This window comes from Anopheles gambiae, chromosome 2 (assembly GCF_943734735.2).
Source record: "Anopheles gambiae chromosome 2, idAnoGambNW_F1_1, whole genome shotgun sequence".
Taxonomy (NCBI): domain Eukaryota; kingdom Metazoa; phylum Arthropoda; class Insecta; order Diptera; family Culicidae; genus Anopheles; species Anopheles gambiae.
In genome coordinates this window covers 89,333,755-89,354,258 of record NC_064601.1, presented here as the reverse complement: position 1 = coordinate 89,354,258, position 20,504 = coordinate 89,333,755, and the positions used below count along the sequence as shown (strand labels likewise).

At 42.3% G+C, this 20,504-nt stretch overlaps 1 protein-coding gene across 11 annotated transcripts; it reads right to left on the bottom strand.

Moving 5' to 3' along the window:
- Nucleotides 1–44: 44 nt before the first annotated feature.
- LOC1276439 (protein SCAI) lies at nt 45–20,504 on the bottom strand. Of its 11 annotated transcripts, none has more exons than XM_061663608.1 (11): nt 20,309–20,504; nt 17,046–17,353; nt 16,663–16,893; nt 16,410–16,532; nt 13,365–13,508; nt 13,155–13,288; nt 12,902–13,090; nt 12,609–12,807; nt 12,465–12,526; nt 9,050–9,250; nt 45–8,969 (listed from the first exon to the last, which is right to left on the bottom strand). In XM_061663608.1, exons 2-11 carry the CDS (start codon nt 17,324–17,326, stop codon nt 8,725–8,727), a joined length of 1,809 nt encoding a protein of 602 aa, XP_061519592.1. In that variant the 5' UTR covers nt 17,327–17,353; nt 20,309–20,504; the 3' UTR covers nt 45–8,724. The 11 variants fall into 11 exon arrangements, with proteins under 11 accessions (XP_061519592.1, XP_061519587.1, XP_061519585.1 ...); XM_061663603.1 differs by having other exon boundaries at nt 12,459–12,526; nt 16,410–16,550; nt 20,315–20,502; XM_061663601.1 differs by having other exon boundaries at nt 12,459–12,526; nt 16,410–16,550; nt 20,309–20,501.

The window sequence follows — 20,504 nt, the reverse complement described above, 5'->3', positions numbered from 1 at the left end:
TAACACATTTCCTCCATTTTTTATGTTCTCTTTCTCTCTCTATCTCTCCCTCGCTCTCTATGCACGAATGTTCCAAAATCTGTGTGAGTGTGTATGTTTCGGGTTCGGGCGCTCTACTTTCTGTTTATTTTTTTCATTCTCCCCCTTTCCCTTATCAAATATTCGCCAATTTAGTAGTTCTTCTGCTTCTGCTCCCTTACTATTAGCTCTACGCATCGAACGCGCCTGAACGGGATATACAGGGACAAAAGGAAAGAAGAATACATGGTGTGTGTATGTGTGTCCCTTTGTTTTTGCGCTACCTGGTTCACCTACCATCATCACCGATAGAGCCGCCCCCATCAGATCTCGTCCGCGTGGAGTGTGTGTGTTTGTTAGCTTTGCCTGTACTTCGTGTCCTTTTCTTGTTTAGTTTGCAGTTTGAATCAGGTTCAGGTTTGCTAATTTCTTCCTCTCATAATTGTGTTACTTTCTCTACTAGGATTACAATTTTCTGTTTTTCTTTTAGTGTGAGTTTTTTTTTATATCTCCCCTATCTTCTGTTCTAGTGTTAGGGCACACGCACTAAAGAACGCGTCCTTCCTTCCCTCCTTTTCCTGTATAGAGTTCGGTGAAAAGGGAGACACCCCGAAACCGAACGTGACCGAACACACAAGCAGCGGCAGCAAGTAGTAGCAGCAGTAGCGCAGCTTACTAAGCACATGATGCTGTACATCTTTCCATTAAGCAGGGAGGACAGTACAACGGAACAACATTCAAAATGGAGGACAGACTAGGGGTGTGGTGCAGTGTGTAGAATCTCTGCAGCGTGCTGCTCTCCTTTTTCTGTTTTCTGTTTTACTTGCTACTATTTTACTAACTTTTTTATATGGCATTTTGTTCACTATATAGTTTACATGTTACATGCTTTCTTTTTCCTCTCTCTCTCTCTCTTTTCCTCTGCATCTGCCAACGTGGTGGCAGTTATGTTTTTAGCCTTTTCGCTTTCGCTTCTAAACTGTTCTTGTATCGTTCGATAGTTGTTTTCCATTGTTTTGTTTTGTTTGTTTGTTTCTGAAATGTAAAATGTGTTGTCTGTACGTGCTTTTAGTTTGTACACGCTCTTCCCACTTTGTTTTACGTTTTCGAGCGGGGAAGAAAGTGTGTGCACGCGGTATTTTGACTACTTTTCTTCACTTTTCTTTCCCTTCTGTCATGAGTTCCAACATTGAGCTATGTCAGTTTTGTCGCGCGTATGGTCTGTTTGTTTGTTTGTTTGTTTTACTTCAGAGTCTGCCGATAGCCGCAGCAGCCGCCGCCGGGGTTGATTGTTGTGGAGAAGCATTAGAGAAGTAGAAATTGAAACGCAAAATGAACCACGAAACACGCAGATAGAAAGAGCAGAAAACAACACTCTGCTATTCACATGCAATTTCAGTGAGAAACGATACAGAAAAGGACAAATAATTCAACACACGTTCGCATACAACCAGCATTTTGTTTTTTCTCAACTTGTGTTTTCCATTTTGAGAAGACTTTTCTTTTTTTCTTCTTCTTTTATGCTCTTTCTCATTCTGCCACTTGATCTTTCTTTTTTTTTTTTTTTGCTAAATTTCCATCACAAATCACGAGATTCTATCATTTAGATTCGTTTCAGGCGCCTTTTATTTTCTTCCATTAGAGTTTTTTGTTTTCCATTTGCTCGCTGCTTACTGCTTCCTTGGTTTCTTTCCTGCTACCACCACCCCCTTACCCTCCCATGTTGAGCGGTTTGACAAATTGTTTTTTTTTCTTCCCTTCTTTTTTGCATTCCAGTGTTTTTCTTTCGCAATGTGCACGCGTTTTCGTTCCTTCTGGTTTCCGGGTTTCCCTTTTTTCTCTATTTCTCGGTTACGTATTTCGGCTGCTATCGATTGCGTGTTTTACTTCCAGGGATCGTTTTTGTAATCGCTTCTTTCTATTCTTACTGTTTCCGTTTTTTTTTTCTCTTTCGGTTCTATTTTGTTTGTTGGTTTTTGTTTTGTTCCGTTGTTCGCTTCAGACAAATATTATGCACTATTCTAAATATGTGATTGTTGGTTTTGGGTTTCCCTTCTTTTGTGTTGTTGTGACACTGTATCTGTCCTCGCGCACCTACTACTCGCACGCTGGCACTACTACTGGGAATTGGGAATAGAAAAAAGGAATCTTTTTCCTCTAAACTTTTCCTCTTTTGTTCTGGAATGTTTGGGAACTATGGATGGGGGGATGGGAATGAATTCTTCCCGGAGTGAAAATTCACGTTTGTGTAGCTGAATTGTGTTGGGGTTTGTTTTTCTTCTTCTTCTTCTATTTCTTCTGCTGGCTGAAACCGTATCCTCCCGTGTTCAGGTGGGTTTGCCATTAGCTGTCCTCTCCTTCCCTTGCGCTATAAAGTACTCAAGAGATTGTGTTTTGTTTTTGTTTGTTGTGTTCGGGTTTTCTTTCACAATGCGCACGCAACTTGGTTTACGCGTTGCATGGAAAAGAACTGATAAAAAGCACTAAAGTACGTAAAAAATATTATAATATTGTTGTAGAGCAAGCTAAAACTCAAAACTAGCTGTGGGCCTCGCTCTCTCTTTCTCGCCCTCTCTCTCTTTGTTCTCTCTATTTCTCTCTATTTTGTGTATGTGTGTTACTTTGATCCTTTTAATTCGACTTCTTGACAATAGAGTAAGCTACCATCACCATCATCGCCATAGTAACGACGCGAGGGGAAAGGGAAGGGGGAGGGTCGTATGGTGTGTCGAACTAAGCACCGCGCACAACCGTTCTATTGCATGCTCTTCTTCTCCGTGTAATGGTTTTTTGTACGCGCGCGTGTGCGTGTGTGTGTCGGTGTGAGTTTTCTTATTGGATAAATTAACATCCTTCATTGCTGCACATCTATTTCTCGGCGGCCATTTTTATTTTTTTCTACCTTTTCAGCAAATGGAAAGCTCCACCACACACACACACACGCGCGCACGCCACATACACACAAAAACTCACAAAAAACTTCGCGCTTCGGTGTGGTTTTGTTGGTGTGTGTGCTCTGTTTCAACGGTCACGCTATTAGCTTATTTTACGCTTTCCTTTTCTTCTTCTTTTTCTTCTCTTTTTTTAAATAGTTTACTCAGTTTACGTTAAGTGAAACACTTAGGGCAGTGATATATTGATGTTTCTTTTTGTTGTTGTTGATTTTCAGTATGTGTGTGTTTACGGGCTCGCTTTGTTTTCCATGTGTGTTCCGGGAGTGTTGCCGGGTTAAAGGTTGACAGACAGTGTGGTGGTGTTTTGTTTTGGTTGGTTTTGTTTTGTTTGTTCGTTCGTTTTTTACGCTTGCTTCTTCTTTCTTTTTTATGTTTGTAGTTTATCCCTCTAAATGTATATATTCTTCTGCTGTTTTTTTTTGTTTGTTTGTTCGGTAATTATTACATTATAGCGGCTGGGGCGGTTTGCGGTATCTTCCCCCATTTTCTCAGTGAGTCTCGCTGCGTTATGATAAAGATTTTTTCCTCTCTGCTTTTTTTTTTTACTATTCCCACCACTTAGCATATTTGTCTGCCTTCCATTCCAATTTGCCTAGTTTTGTATATTCTCTTTAAACACTTTGGTATCACACGCACACACACACACACACGCACACCTATTACTCCGTGGTTTTTTGGTATTAGTTTTGCGTTATGGTTTTTTGTTTGCTCTTTACTTGGGTTTTTTGTTATTCTTTCACTACACTGTCACTACACGCTAATGAGAGATGACTATTTCTTGTCTTAATTAAGTTTTTTTTTCTCCCCAAAACCGTATTGGGGTGGGGTCAGGGGGGTCCTTTTATTCACGCGCGAAACAATGCGCGCACACAGACGACACGCCTGTGCCAAGGTTCTAGGGACTACCATCTAACGGAAACAAAACAACGAACAACGATGAACAGATTTGCTTCCGATTTCCTTCGTCCTTTGTGTATGTGTGTGTGTGCCTGTGCTGTGAGCTTGGATGAGTATGAACTATTAGTTAACGACACTAGAGTCTTACTAGGCGTTACTAGGCTATTTATGGACACGAAACGAAGCGTGGAATGATGTGGAGCAGAGAACCCAAGTATTTAATATCTGTTCTGAGTGTTTTGGGGTTTAATTTGCCTAGCACAAACGGAAATTATAGGAGCGTGTGTGTTGTTGCGTTACAGTACAATGTGTTTTGTTTGTCCTTCTCTATGATATACTCTTCCTCGCGTTTTTTTTTTACATTCAACATTTCGCGCATATACAATAACCTAGAAGCGTTTTTTTTATATATATTTTTCTTACTCTGGTATATTTATCTAATGTTTTGATGATTTTTTTTGCTGTTTGGTTTGGTTTTGTTTCTATCTTGAAGGATGAGTTGTTATTGTTGGATGTGTATGTGTGTTCTAGTGTTGCTTTTTCAACTACAGTATACAGTTTGGTTTGTTTGTTCTGGGTTTTTCTTTTGCTTGATTGTTAGAGCCTACTGCAAAAATGGGACATTTTCCTGCTTTCTCTCTATCTTTCTCTTTCTCTATCTGTGCTTTGCTATCTTCCAAGTTGTTAATAATTAATATCTTACTGGTAGTAAGTAGAACTAACTAGAACAACGAAAAAAAACCCTTTTTTATTAGTCCTTCTGAGTGTACAGTAATAAAAAGGAAATAAAATAAATACGGTTAAAAAATTAGTATCCATTCCATAGCTAACGGGAATGTGGGCGAAGAGATGTTTGAGGAACATGCATGTGTGATTACTGTTACTGTTACGTTCTACCAACGCCACACTTTCTGTATTATTGCGTATTGACGCGTACACGCTCTCACATTGGGTTCGATTTCCGTTAGACAGGTGATGCGACAGAACACAATTAAGCGGAGGGAGGAAAGGACCTATGGAGGGGGGGGGGGGGGGGGGCTATAATTTATCTGTGGCCTCACGTCGATCCAAAACTGTGCGCCAGCCCGTTGGGTGTGCACCATCTAAAACCAACTCCTTTCCTTCTCAGCACTACATTGTTCTCTATACGTTTATAGTCGCTATTTGACTTGTGTGTGTATGTGTGTGTGTTGTTGTTGTTATTGTTGATAGGAGGAAACCGAAACAAGGGTAAATACGAATTTCGAGGGTTCCTTTCCACTATACACCGTTTTGTTGTTTACTGCAGTATATATATATATGATGCAAGCTCTGGCTAGTTGTACATGTAACCTAGCGTAAAATAAAAGGGGAACGTATCAAGCAATCACGATTACTACTATATATATCGTTCAACTTCTCTCTTTTTCTCTCTCTCTCTCTCTCTCTATCTCTCTCTTAGTATTTCTTTATGCTTTTTCCTCTCTTTTCTTTTCCTTTTTTTTCTATTTGACTCTTTTTCTTTCCGTCTTTCATTCTTTTCTTGGTTGTTTTCTATGTTTGCTATGTTGTGTCATTCATTCATCTATACTATATTATAATTCCCTACCTACACCATTTATGCTAGCGGGCTTTTACATACTTTGCTTCTTGCCTTTCTATGTGTGTGTGTGTGTGTTTGTTGTGTTTCTGTCTGTTTTTTTCCATTCCTTGTCTCATCAACCCAAAAGCCGAACGGCCGTGGGAGATTGATAATGATCGCGTTCCGATTTCTTTCTTCTTTCACTAATGTATGGCGCTGTTTTTTCTCCTTTTCTTGTTGTTGATATATATATCTATATGTATATAATTTATTTTGTATGTGTGTTGTATATATATGTGTGTATATACCCCTAAATAACCTTACATGTTTTGGTTGTTGTTGTTGTTGTTGTTTTTGCTGGTTTTCTTTCTCTCTTGCTGCTGTTCTTCTGTGTTTGCCTACAGTAAAGAAAGAAAAAGAGGAATAGCAAAAATCCCCTTTTTCTTCTCCCATCATAGGAAGGTCTCCTGGAAAATGTGTTTGTGTGTGTGTGTGTTTGGTATAAGTGTTTTATCTAATCACCATTATAGTATCCCCAAAACTGTTTGTGTGTGTGTGTTTTTGCATTTGGTTTGGGTTTTCACTTCTTTTCTTCCAATCTCTTTTTTTTCATTCCTCTTGCTATCTTATCATTTTGTTTTGAGTATTTTTTTTAACTCTTACTTTCACAATCTTCTTCCTTTTCCTTCCTTTTTCTTGAGTTTTTTTTCGTTTAGTTTTGTTTTTTTTCCTTCCTCTTTGTATGTTTTGGTTTTTGCTTTGTTTGTTTCCTACTAATGAAGCGAAATAGCGGCAGTGATCACACGTTTATATATTGTCCAAATATCGGCTGGGTATCTTCTTAATGTAGTAGCTTTATGTTGCCAGTGTTCTTTTGTTTGTTTGTTTGTTTGTTTGTTATTTTTATTCCTCGTCCGTGGTTTACCAATTATCATCCATCCGTCCTTTTTTTGTTTGTTTCACGTTTCGTTTCTCGTGTCTCGTGTCTCGTGTCGCTCGGGTCGCTTAAACGTTAAACCTAAAAAAGTATCCACTCCTACACTACACTACTACCACCACCGCCACCCATCAACCAGCGCCAGTGCTCCCGGTGCGCAATGTTATCAGTTGGCATCACAGTAAGAAGAGTGTGTTAATCTTTGTGTGTGTGTGTGTGTGTGTCTGTGGGTGTGTGAGTGTCGGGAGTTTTTGTTGCTGTTCGCTTGTTTCCTATGAGTATTATAACTAATGTGCCACGTTGAGGCGTCTTTGGATCGCTAATACATTTGCTGACCGAGGGGACTAGAGTGTGACTAGTTTTTAGTAAAAAAAAACGAACAAACATTAGAACAAATAATTAAAAAAAGGTGTAAAACGGTTAATGCTTATAAGTAGTATAAAACACATAAATTAAACAAAAACAAAAAAAAAAGTTCACCGTGTTACATCTTAACAGGAAAACAAAACCTTGCAAAGGCATTGTGTGTATGTGTGTGTACCTTTGCGTTGCGCTGCTTTGTCCTTCTGTCCTGTACTGTACTGTACTGTTCTGTTCTGTTCTGTTTCACTTCTGTACGGTGTGTCGTATTTAAATTTTTCCTATTATACGTTTTTGTTTTCTTCTTAAGCATATATGTATATACGTTTTCCGTTTCTTGCGCCGTAGTTTTTTTTTTCTTCTTTTTTGTTTTGCCCTTTCAATAAGTACCGAGACTTTATCGCACGCTGTTTTCTGTGTTTAAACCCACCTGCTTCGCTTTGTTTGTTTTACACTAACTTTACCACTAGCTCTGCTGTTCATTCATTCTTTTCCAACTCTTCTTCCTGCTCCCCTCGCTCTTTCTATCTCTCTCTATAAGTATTTTAGTTTCTCATTGCGCAAGCGGATGTTGTGTTAATGTAGGTATATGTTTTGTTTTTTTTTTGTTGGTATTTATATATAAATATAAATATGTTTATATATAAATAGATAAACTTTGATATATCTATACTCTCTCGCGAAGGTTTTGAACCGCACGTACCCCACCATACACAGCTTGATGATGATGATGATGATGATGCGTCTCCATGGAACCATTGAATAAGAGGAGGAGGGGGCAAGGAGAGGAGATGAAGTAAAGGAATGGGGAAGAGCGGGAAAACGGGAATCACGCCTTGGTGGCATCACACTTTAAACGTGACCAACGAAAAGAGCGCGACTCCTCACGACTCAGAACAACCGCAGCCCTAGTAACAGGATAGTAGTGTTATGTGTGTGTGTGTGTGTGTGTGTGTGTTGCTGCTTCATGGCTTGCTTTTCACATGTTTCAAACGTAAAGCAATGGCTTTGCCACATAATGTCATGGGATTCTTTTGCACAGGACGTGGGACGTGGGAGACGACCTCAGTGCGCCTGCGGAACGCAGCGGGATGTTGAATAAACAACCAAAGTGTCCTCCGCATCGCTTCACACTCTCAAACACATACACATACAAACACACATACACGCTTTGCCTTTCTGATTGGTTCGCGTATTCGTTTCCGCAAGCGTACGCGTATGTCGCGCCCGAAGGAATGTCGCATATAAATAGTGTAACAAGTCGCATAAAAAGCTACAAATATATATGTATATACCTTGACCTATGAACCGAAATGGCTTAGTGTGTGTGTGTGTTCTTTTGTTTTAAGAGGAGCATTTTTTTTTCTTTTTAAAGGGATAATATATGTGTATATATATATGTATATAGCGAACGTAAACGAAATTATTCCCACCGTTCCCCCAAGAAGAACACGTTGTGGAATGCAACAAGCCTTTGTTTTTTGTTGTATGTATGTGTGTATGTGTGTGTGTGTTTTAAACTAGCCTTTTGAGTGCGCACTTACTCTGCTGGCCACTCACGCTCATTAATACTTGGTTTCTCTTCCAATTTCGAGCTGTCTCAAGCCGGGCCCCACGTCTGCAATGGGCTACACAATAGTTTGTTGGTTGGTTGTTGTTGTTACTGTTTCTTTTTCTTTTCTTTTTTGGAAGCGACGTATGTTCCACCCCCCTACCTCCCCTCCCTATTTCACTCAGCAAATAATGGCAGTGTAAACCACCAGTGGTGATGGTACGGGGGCAGCACGCACCAACACCACCGTCAAATGTAGACGCGCAACGTTTGCGCACCCCGCCAGTAGCGTCAGCGCGCACGCAGTGAACGCACCGGAAAGCACGTGGATGCTGGCGCACCACAGTAGAGCGGGATGCGGTTGCTGTTGCAGTGTTGGAGTGAATCGTGGATCGTCGTCGCTGCCGGTTCGGAACCGCGCACTGGTGCTCGCACCGTACGTGCATCAATCGCCTTCCGGGCCCTCGACAAAGTGGCCCCTCACGTCGAGCGCGGTCGCCAGCTGCAGCACGATGTGGGCGAGCGACGGATGCTCGAGCAGCTCCGGCCCGGGCAGGGGGGGTTCGCAGCGCGGCCGCTGGTGCCGGCCGCGGAAGCCCCGGTGTAGGCGGAGCGCCACGTCACAAAACACGAACCGCAGTATGAGCGTTCGCAGGAAGTCATCGCCGAAGAATTGCACGTACGATGAGTCTGTGTCAGAGAGAGAGCGAGAGAGAGAGGAACGATTAGTGGGTGATGTTGCACAAATTACGTGTGTTCAAAGCGCTTACCTATATATCCAATGCCCTGCTCGATCTCGTCCATCCGGCAGCGCGTCACCAGCCGGGACGCTTCGGTCACGAACCGGTCCACATAGCTCTGGCATCGCTCCCAGTGATGGATCGGCACGTCGCCCACGTTGCAGATGTAGCACATCGCCGTCATGGGCGAGTGCAGGAACAGCGTAAACAGCGAACCGTGATGCTGCAAATCTGTAAGAAGAGCGAGATGCATAAGCATGTTTTTTTTTTGTTCAATACATGTTGATGGTAAGTGGATGAGTCATTGCGGCGGCGAATTGAATCTTTTCAATACTTCAAGGGACTCTGAGTAAACCTGTTTGAACACCTTTGCTCCTTAAGTGGAATGAACGACATCAGGTGTTTCTGAGATCCAATAACGTTCCAAATATCATTCAAAAGATCCTCTGAACAGCATTCTATAAATCGCCTATAAATGTCTGAGGATGATCTCTCCAAAAATCTTAAGTTTCTACAAACAATCACTCTAAATAGCGATCATCAATAATTAATCGATTAATCGAATTAATCGATCAAAATTAGTACAGGTCCCCGAGATACGCGGACCTTTATTCAGGATATCAAATCAAATAATTTATTTAGTGACTATATCCCAATCAGAATCCCAATCGAATCCCTATCGAAACGCAAACGAATCCCAATCCTAATCGAATCGCAATCGAATCGCAATCAAATCCCAATCGCAAAGGAATCTTTTAGGTATTCAAATCCTACAAACGGGATCCGATCCGATCGAATCTTTCTAGAGATTGAATCTTCGGGTCTTCCAAATCCTGAATCTCCCAACACTATTGTGAACACAGCATAGACAGCAATTACTTCTCCTTTATTCTCCATAAGTGATTGATCGCAAGAAATTTGACCAATAGTTTTACTTATAGTAAATTCTTCTTCGGATGACCGGTCTCGTAGTACAGTCGTCAACTCGTACGACTTAAAAACATGCCCGTCATGAGTTCAATCCCCAAATAGACCGCGCCGCCATACGTAGGACTAACTATCCTGCTATTCGGGGGAATAAAATAGTCACTGAAAGCCAAGCCCACAAGTGGGTACAGGTAGGCCTTGACCGACATCGGTTGTTGAGCCAAAGAAGAAGAAGAAGAAGAAATTCTTCTTCTTTTCCGCGTTAACTATTATCCATTTGTTTGCAAACGCTTTTCCATGAAACTGTCAACAGCGTGCTGAAAATGGCAACCTAGCAACGGGCTTTGCATCGACCTGTGCTCTTTAATACAAGGTCTTTGAATATCCATGAACATAAGATAACAGGTCGATGCGTTTAGATTAAATTGCCAGAAAGCCATGGGAAAATTTTGACACTTAAATTGAACATTGTTTATGTTTAGCGATGGACGTTGCTGTGGAGTGAATGAGAGTTTTGTTCAGCATTTTGCACTCATTTCCTTTTGGAATAATAGAACAATTAGAATCCGATTAGAATATTACATGACTGATACAATTCAAGGATCTCATTTTCGTTCATTCATCGCCGGGTGCAATAAGCAAAGGACGGTATGCATATTGTAGTATGTGCCGATTGGATGTTTCATTTTACTCTCAGTGTTTAGTTGAAAGTTAATGGGACTTCTTTTACCCAGTTGGAACATATACTGTGCCGTTTAATGCTTGTTAAGCTTTTCGTTCCTCCAGCAGGACCGTTGCAAACGGTAGTGATTTGTCGTCATGGAATGACAAACAATGAAATACGTTATCAATGTTTTTGAATAATTAGTAGACAGCAATTACTTTTCCTTTGTTCTCCATAAGCGATAGATCACAAGGAATTTAACCAATAGAATCATCCTTATAGTAAATTCTTCTACTATTCCGCGCTAACTATTGTCCATTTGTTTGTAAACACTTTTTCACGAAACTGTCAAAAGCGTACTGCAAACCTAGCAACGGGCTCTGTTATCGACGTGTGCTCTTTACAGGGTTTACCACGATTTATTAGTCGGTTCCCATTATTTTTTGGGATCGTATCACGATTTACAGTCGTTGCCACCAAATTTTGGCTCTAAGGCATCAATTTTTGACAGTGCGCATGAATTTTTGCCTCTAAGGCATCAATTTTTGACAGTGCGCATCAATTTTTGACTCTAACGCACCTATTTTTGTCTGTAAGTCATCAATTTTTGACCCTTGTAGGAATAATGACAATTTTACAAGGTATTTAAGCAGATTTTTAACAATTGTTATTCCACAACTCATAAAAAATACAAAAACTGTGTAAATTGATTGTTTCTTGAGAAAAAATGATGAAATTTTAGAAATTCTAAAGCTTTTGTTTACAGCTGAAAATACATGCCAATATTTTTCACTCCATTAAATCTTCTAAATTGGCAAAACAATTGTTTTATTTTAAATTCTATCAATAAAATTATTCACTGCTTAACTTAATTTCAATCATTTCAGAACACACACTTTCAGAAATTACATAAAATTTTGTAAATAAAGCGATTGACTCACAGTCAAAAATTGATGCCTTCGAGGCAAAAATTGATGCGCACTGTCAAAAATTGATGCCTTCGAGGCAAAAATCGTGAAACGCTGTCAAAAATTGGTGCCTTCGAGACAAAAATAAGTGAGTTAGAGTCAAAATTTAGCGGCAACGACTGTATTCATCGTATCCCATAGATGTTTGGTTCGTTCCCATAATGTATTGGTCGTCCGATTAGATATTAATACAATTGAACCAACACATTTTGGGAAACGCCCAATAAATCCTGGAAAACCCTGTAATAGAATTTGTTTTCGTCCTTTGTTAGTAGCAGACATTGGTAGCTGTTCTAATGACCTATCGATCACGTATAATCGGATCGGTATAATCGGTATAACCGCGATATCGAAACGACGTTAAGTGATTTTTATGAATTGTTTTTTTTTTTGTTTTCAAATTTGTCTCAGGATTTCGTTTCTCACGTAGTGTTGAATCGTTGTAAGTGTTTTTGAAACCAAATAATTTAATAGCATATGAGTACGCTCAATAAATAGTGAAAAGTATCGGAAAAACTCAGGAAGCAAATAATAAATCGTATAACGAATTCACACATTTTCGGTAAACATCCAAAAATGGAAGTGAAACGGGCAATAGGATAGAGGAAACCCTGTATGAACGATCACTCTTGATCGATCACAAAAATGAACATGTAATGAACGAGAATGAATCTAAATTAAGTAATGAACAGAAATGAATTGTAGCAGATGCTTACGCAACACGATTACATTTTCATCGACATGATTCCTCCGTTCCTTTCAAGCAGTGAACGCATCCATTCGTCTTTTTTGGAACTCTTTCCATCACTATGAGTGAAGATGATTTGATTGCATGAAGATTCAACTCCCTCGCCTAATGCAGCCACTAAAAGTTACTCACACTCACCTTGGTAGTTGGCAGGAATGTCCTGTGGTGACATGAGTATAACTAACGGTTGACCGAAATACCTAAAACAAAACGGAAACAGTTATTAGTACACGGTGGAGGACCAAGGGACCGCTTTTGCGCGGCAACACCGGGGCGCGTTACCTCGGTATGTGCTGGAACACGAATGAATTGTCCGAATCAATGATGATGAAGAGAGGCCGCCGCGTGTAAGGGTACAGATCGCCCGGATACAGACAGTGCGGTTCCTTGTAGCCGGCGCTCGATTTGCCCCGCACCGACAGGCCACCGTCCACCGCGTCACGCTTGACGCTCGTCGCCAAACCGCCCAGTTCGTAACCATCTGGCCGGCGGCAGAAGAGAGAGAGAGAGAGAGAAAGAGAGCAAGGTAGAGTGTACAGCTCAAAACGACAGTTAACGCGGGGAAGTAGTCTTACAGTCTTGCGGATGCTTCGTAGTCGAGAAGCACCCGTCGGCGGACATGTACAGCAGCAGCGCACCGCCCGGTGGCAGCTCCTTGAACCCGCTCGACAGAAACACCATCAGCTGGCTGAGCGACGGTTTGTACAGCAAGTACTTGTGTGGGTTATCACGCATCGTACGACGATCACCGTTCTCCACGTACCCTACAAAAAAAAATGTGTTAATGATCGATTTTGGGGGGGAAAAGTAACCGACCGCGGCACTTACCCTTCGAACCCGGCACACCGTACGGCATGCGGCTGGCGGCGGGGCTCGCATCGTGCGGCCCACCGTGCGCCATCGGATGGCCAATCATCGGGTGCATCGCGTCCGTCGGTTCACGTTCCAGCGTTTGCAGCATCCTGGTTGAAAGATAAAACACACATTAATAGAAATGCCAATTTTGCGGACACAATTTTTCACGCGCCCAAAACCTACCGGAACATGTCCATCGTTAGCTCGGAGAACTTGGCCTGCTCGCAGGCCGACCCGACGATCAGGATCTCCTGCAGGCTGAGCGTCATGTGGGGCGTCCGTTCGCAGGGCGGGGTGGTGAGCGGGCTTAACCTGGAACCAGAACCACTTCGAATTCAACACGGGGTGAAGTTACCTTCTTCCGTACGGGGAACGACGAATGGCCCGTGCTTTCGACTACAATTTGGTCACCCTTACTCGTGTGTGTGTGTGTGATATGAATGTGTATGTCGAGGATCATGTTGTTATGCTGTTTTGGTTTTGAGTGCAGGTGACCGTGTGATTTTACAATGACACTAGGTGCGCAATGGTTTTGTTTTTAATGTATTTCGCCCAGTATGCTTGTACGAGGTGAGTGACTTTCATGTATGTATGCGTGTACATCTGTGTGGGTGTGTGTGTGTGTGGCGACGACAGTCTGTCTAAATGAAACGTTCAATGATTCATGAAAATGTCGCATGAAATGCCAATGATCACGTGGTCAACTGATCGGTTAACGCTTAACCACGATCGCCGATAGTAGTGTCGCGCTACGATCGACTTTTGCCAATCAAAAGTGTTGTTTGCGTGTGAAAGTGAATTCTGTTCTTCTGTTTTGTTGCGTCTAATGACTTTCTAAGAACGAAAAAAGGCTTTAAAAACGTTTCGCTTTTTTGTTGTTGTTGTTTAGATTAAATTGTAACTGTAACACACTACAACCGAAAATTTAACCGGAAAAATGTTCCAACTTACTCGATACTCTGTGGCAGTGGTAGGGAGAAAGGGCAAGTGGTGTCACGCAATGGGGGTTGTCGAGAAATTGCAATATTATTACTATCCCGGCACTAACCGGCGGCACACGCGGCACGCACATGAATACATACATGACCGTGTTTGGGCTTTAATCATTATTTGAAATTAAATCGAATTGGAAATCGAAACTTAAGCAACGGTCCACGAGTCGTTGTTGACGAGTAGAAATAGAGGGGACAAGGGGGGGCTTTTTTCTTTTCGTTTATCACGCTGGTTGTACACACTGTAAACTTGTGTTAGCAAATTGTTGTTACTGTTGGAAATTGGATCGAAGCAGGCTATTGAAGCGACAGAACGTAAGTACAACGTGCGAACGATGGAGCTCGAAGATGAAGGCGCAATGAGAATGGGAGCAAAGGCGGTCGTCGTGCGCGCAAGGATGATCCAAAACATGAAAGTGAACGGGCCAATATTGAGAGAGCGTTTTTTTTCTTCTCTTCTTCATCTTCATCAATAATTTCGTCATCCACCATTCGTCAGATTTTTGTTTTTGTTTTTTTTTTCTTTTTTCTTACTCATCTATATTGCTTGTAAGTAGTAAGAGCAAAGCAGAGCGCGAAAGGAACGCAACACAATTTTAGTGAATTTTGCACAAACTTCCGCGGAAGGGGAAAGAAAGCAAAAAAGAGGCCAAAATCGGGGGGAGGTGTTTGCGTACAAGCGACACACAATCCACCATTACACTGGGGGCCTGTTTGCTCTTACTCTCTGTGTCTTAAAGCTAGGTTGACTTATGTACTAAAGAATTTTGTTTTTTTTGGTGGTAATTATTATAGCAGCACAACGGAACGGAAAATAATAAAGCTCAAACTGGTTCAATACAGGTAATACAGTACAATAACTAACCGATTGGGAAAATGAACACAAACTAAAACTGCAATTCTGAGTAACAAAAAAAGGGAGACAAAACTGAGACAGAGAACGAGAGGGAGAATTATTAACGAAACAACTAGCGTCGATGATAGCGGTAGGAGGTGTGCAACTCGCAACCAGTACAGAGGATTGAAAAAGAAGATTACAGCCAATTACAATACGTATTATGATGGAATGGTAGGTGAGACAGACGATTTCGCTTACGGAAAATGTACATTAGTTGGGGTAAATTACAGTTACTGTTACACATACACACACTTCTTCAACGGAACTGATCGGGAAAGATGATCAAAATTGTTGGTTTGGAGCTTTCGAGCTTTGCTATTGATATAGAGAGCTTGCAACAGTTAAACTAGTTGTTAAACAGAGAGGAAGGGACACGCACGATAAGTTTGTAAATCACACACAGTTTTTTGATTTGGTACTAAAAGAAAGAGTAAGAGAGAAGAGTTAGAGCTTGCTTTTGGTATTTAATTTGTTTAGCAAATGGATGTGTACTGTAAGGGTCAAACGGAGCGATAGAGAGTTTCGGTAGGTGGGGTTTACATGTACTATTCTTTCCCATTTTGTTGTTCGTTCGAGTTATTGTGGAAAGCATTCTACTATTATGAAGAGCGGGGAGAAACGGGGGGCGAAAGGGACGGGTTAGCTGTTAAAATAATCAAACATAAAATAAACCTTAGCAAAACCGAACACTCCCAACGTAGCAAAACGGCATCGAGAATGCGTATAAAATATTTTTTAAATGAAAGCGTAATTTAATTAGTTCCAAAAGTAAAAAAAAGCGAATGCCACAAACCGATTGCAGTTAGCATTACCTAGTCTTTTGTATCAACTGCTACTTTTTTTCAATTTAAGCACTTGTTTTAATTACTTTACTTTAATATGAATACTTTTTTAAACTTTAAAATCTAATTCAACTACTGCGTTTACGTCCGATCTACCCAACTCTTATTGGAAATTTGGCAAACCTTCCTAATATTTCTCTTCTGTAATCTACTAGTAATTGATCCAATATTTGCCTTTCATGTAAAGGCCAAATCAGAAAAAAGTTTCTGAGCTAAATGGAAGCACGAAAGCGCTCTTTGAAAGTACAAAAATATAAACTTAAAAAAATAAAAGCACAAAAAGCACAAAGCAACAGAATAAACAAATAAACGTTAAGCATTGCACACAAAACGCACAAAAAATAAGCGAGGCACAAAAAAAAAGGTAAAAAAAAGACGAAACAGAAAACAGTTAAAGGAGCTACAGAAGTAGAAGCGGTAGAAGGTAACAATCGGAAAGCACGGGCCTAAACAGCTACGCTACGGTGCTACGGTATCGCCGGCGGGCGCAACTCACCTGTGCGACAGTACGATCGGGTTGGTGTCGGCGTGCAGCACCGCGACGGCCGATTCCGCCTTGATGAATCCCTTGATCTCCTCCAGCACCAGGGACCACTCTAGCTGGTCCTCCGGCTCGTACCTAAGGTCGTGCGGTACGCTACGTTTAAGTTTATTGTATGATTACGTTTTTAATTGCGCAGAAAATTCCACCGATTGCTGCCAGCGCACGGCATGGCAGTGCCCCCGACCGCCCTGCCCCCCTTACTTACGTGGTGGTGTATTCCTGTATTTGTCGCTCCAATTCGATAACTAACTCCCGCACCAGCTTCATCTTCTTCAACAGTAAACAAACAACAATAAATCTAGCGTAGTAACGGAGCTTCTTCACCATCAGATCCGGCCGGTCCTCCTTGATTGCTCGCGAGTAGTAAGCGCGCCCCCGGATCGCCGCGTAAAACGAGTACGCCTCATTGAGATAATTGGTTTCGCTCGTTCTAAGGCTGTCGGTGAGTGTGTGGCAGTGAGCCAGTGTGTGTGTGGGATAGAAGAAAGAGAAAAAAACAAAGAAAATCCAACAATTAGCGTCCTGGCGCGCGAAGGGTACGGAAGGGGCCCCTATTTCCCTAGGGGCTGCGGGTGCGGCGGTGCTTACTAATAATGATAATAGAGTTGTCCAATTTTGCTAGCTATTTCTCCGATTTGCCATCGCTTTAAACCATACTTAGAATCTAGGACTAGTCTATGCTGCTGCTGGAACTTCCACAGCTTGGTGTAGACGTCGAACGTGCGGCCAAAGTACGCCTGCCACTGCCGGTGCCCATACTGGGGCAGATCGCGGAGCCCGTTGAACAGCTGCTTCGACTTTTCGAGCAGGTGGCAAAATTCCAGCACTATTTTCCTATCCTGTTCCTCCGTTGAAGCCATCTTAACCATGCCGCCTACTGTTCATTGGTAAGCTAGCTGTTGTTTCACAGGGGGGGTGGGGGGGGGGGGGAAGTGATGAAAGGAGAGAAAAAAATGTAACGATTAGGATGATTGTTGGTAATATAGTTTTATATTATTTAATTCAAATCAAACACATCGACACAAAAAAATTGATGTAAAATTAATGATTTTCCATAATAAATTGTTATCACTCTCATTTTTTAATAATAACTAATACAAAATAACTGTCTTTTTGGGAAACTGAAACACCAAATAACTGAAAGCCCAACACCTCGATCGTGTGATCACGTTCATCTTTTACAAAAGACCAGGCGCCTCCTCCATGCATCCACGAACACGTGCTTCACGTGTTTAAATTTAATTTTGATTTCTGAAAGATCTCAAATTCTTTACCCTTGTTGATCGCACCAAAAAAGACTAATAGCTAATTTCTTTTAAATTATTGTAGCATAATTTTACCAAAGAAGCTGTGAATTTAATTTTAAAATTGATCCACTTTCAAGCGACACGTGCGGGGCGGTTTGTTAGGTTCAACCGCTTGCCATTATGATGTGTAGTGTAAAATATGTTTTTAAAATGTCAAATGAAATGTTATTTGCACACAAAAATTATATATGATTAAAAACAATATCCCATTTTTCGTTAAAAAGGCGTCCCGCGAAACGTGTTGCAATTAATCGACCAGCATTCACACACACACACGCCACCACCACGCTCCACCTTCCGCAACGACGTGTGGAAGCCTTCTCAAATCATTTTCCACACACACACACACTCAAACACGTATTTCTTTCTGTGGGGCATTGTGTTTCAGCAAAGGAGGCACAGCCACCAACACATTGAACACGCTGCACGCTGCGTTGTTTCTCCCCATTGCCCCACAGTAGTAGTAGTAATAGCAGCCAATAGTAGTAATAGTAGTAGTAGTAGTAGTAGTAGTAGTAATAAATAGTACTACCAAGTAGGCGGTCCACTTTGCGTAAAATAAAACAAGTGCGAGAGAACTTCAGTCCCCACTCCTTCTCCCTCTGCTGCACTTTGCCAATGCACTTTGCTGCACCGATTGCAAATGTGCATGTGGGAATGCGTATTATCTACACACACACACGGCTACACTACACTGCCAATCACCATTTTCCCACCCATTTGGCGTGTACGAAAACAAATATTCCACACTTTTACTAGTACTTTTGGCGAGAAAGCGAGCGAGATTATTAACGTTTACTCCGGACGGCCTCCACGCGCACCAGCCAGGGCGCTCGGATGCATGTGCTTGTTTCCCGCTCCCTGCATTTCCCTCGCAGTCCAGGCCCAACCCCGCGCGAAGTGCAATAGTGCAACAAAACACACAAGCACACGCTCTCACACATTTATCCTTACACCTTTAATGACACACACACATACACCGACGCGCACGCATACGAGAGAGAGAGAGAGAGAGGAAGGTACCACACGGTGTGAGAGTGAGACACCACACGCTCTGCTGCAACCTCTAGCTGTAGAGCTGCATCACATGCGCGCCCTCCTCTCCTTGCTGGTTTGCTTTTCTTATCAGCAGCAGCAGCAGCAGCAGTAGCACAAATAATCCAGGCAGGCATGCGGCCGATTCCGTCCAGGACTTTTATCACCGTTCCTTATCACTTGCTTCCTTATACCAACCAGGCATCCAGTCAACCTTTTCCCCCGCAGATCGCACGTTCGAACCCAACTTCACCATCACATCATCTCGCACGTTTCAGTGATTTGTTCTCTTCCAGACACTGCGGAAGTTTGTCCTCATCAGAGCACGGCTGTCACATCTGTCTCGCTTGCGCGCCTGCTCACACACACCTCTTTCACTAATACACTCCCTTCGCACCCATCATCATCATCATCATCATCATCATCAGCAGCAGCAGCAGCAGCAGCGCCATCATTGGTCATTGGCAGCATGAAACAGCAGCCCCAGCAGGGAGAGCAGAGAGGGGGGGGGGGGGGGAGGAGGAGGGGAAAGAGGGGAGAGAGAGAGGGATGTGTAAAGATTTGGTGCAAGTCAGCACTGTCAGGGACCATTCAAGCAACCATTGATTTTATTTTCACACGAGGAATCCTTTTTTTTTATTTTCGCCTTTTTTTTAACGGTGTGATCACTGTGCGTACCACCATATTTTTTCACCCATGCGTTTCATTTATTGTAACTTATTTTGCGGCTGCTACTGCTGCTGCTGCTTGTCCTTTTTCCGCAAAAAAAGCCCTCCATGAGCCGCAACCATGCGCGCAGGGGCACAGTTCACGTGCGTCGAAAAGGCGAGGGGTTGGTTAATGCGCCTCGCGGGACAGGACATCGAGAATGAAATGGCACACAGACACACATGCACGCACACACACACACACACACACGCACACATACAGCAAGCGCTGGCCGCGAGCCTCACAGAAATACTCTCTCTACTACTTGGCTCGTGACAATATGGTACGCCTGGTACTGCCGTAGTAGGTAGGCATCATCATCGTCATCATCATCATCACCACCACTATCATCATCATCGTTGCCACCAATACCATCATTCTCTTTGATTCTGCAAGGATTGCATCTGAAATTTTTGCACGGCCTGCTGCACGCCCTGATATGCCCAAGTCTCTCACCACCTCTCATCCACCCTGTACGTGCAACCTTTGCTCATATGCCCAACTGCACCAAATTAATTGTTGTTTGATATATCGATTCGCAGCACAATTTTAACACCAACTTCATCCGTGTTGCAGTAAAGAACAAAAAAAAAGCCTTAAATTCACCAATCACCCCTACTGCAATCCTGCGAAACATCCCCATGGAGTAAGAAAATGGGAGGGAGGGTAAACTGCCTGGCTGGAAAACACACCAAAAGGATAGCCCACACACACACACACACACATAGGACACACGGAGACCAGAAGGCACCCCGAAGTGGAGTTTTTCAGACGCGCTCCACGGCAGCAGCGCACACTTACAGCGACCTAATTTCTACGCGAATAACACCACCGCCGCTTCCGGGTTTGCGCTAGCGCTCGTTCACTGCCAATTATGCTACTTTAAATATTACTTTTAAAGGTTTTCTGTGTAAGGCAAAATCTATGTGACTAGATTCGGAGTGAAAAAACTCGAAAACATTACACTGTGGCTAGGGGTGCACGGCCATCCCGGCTG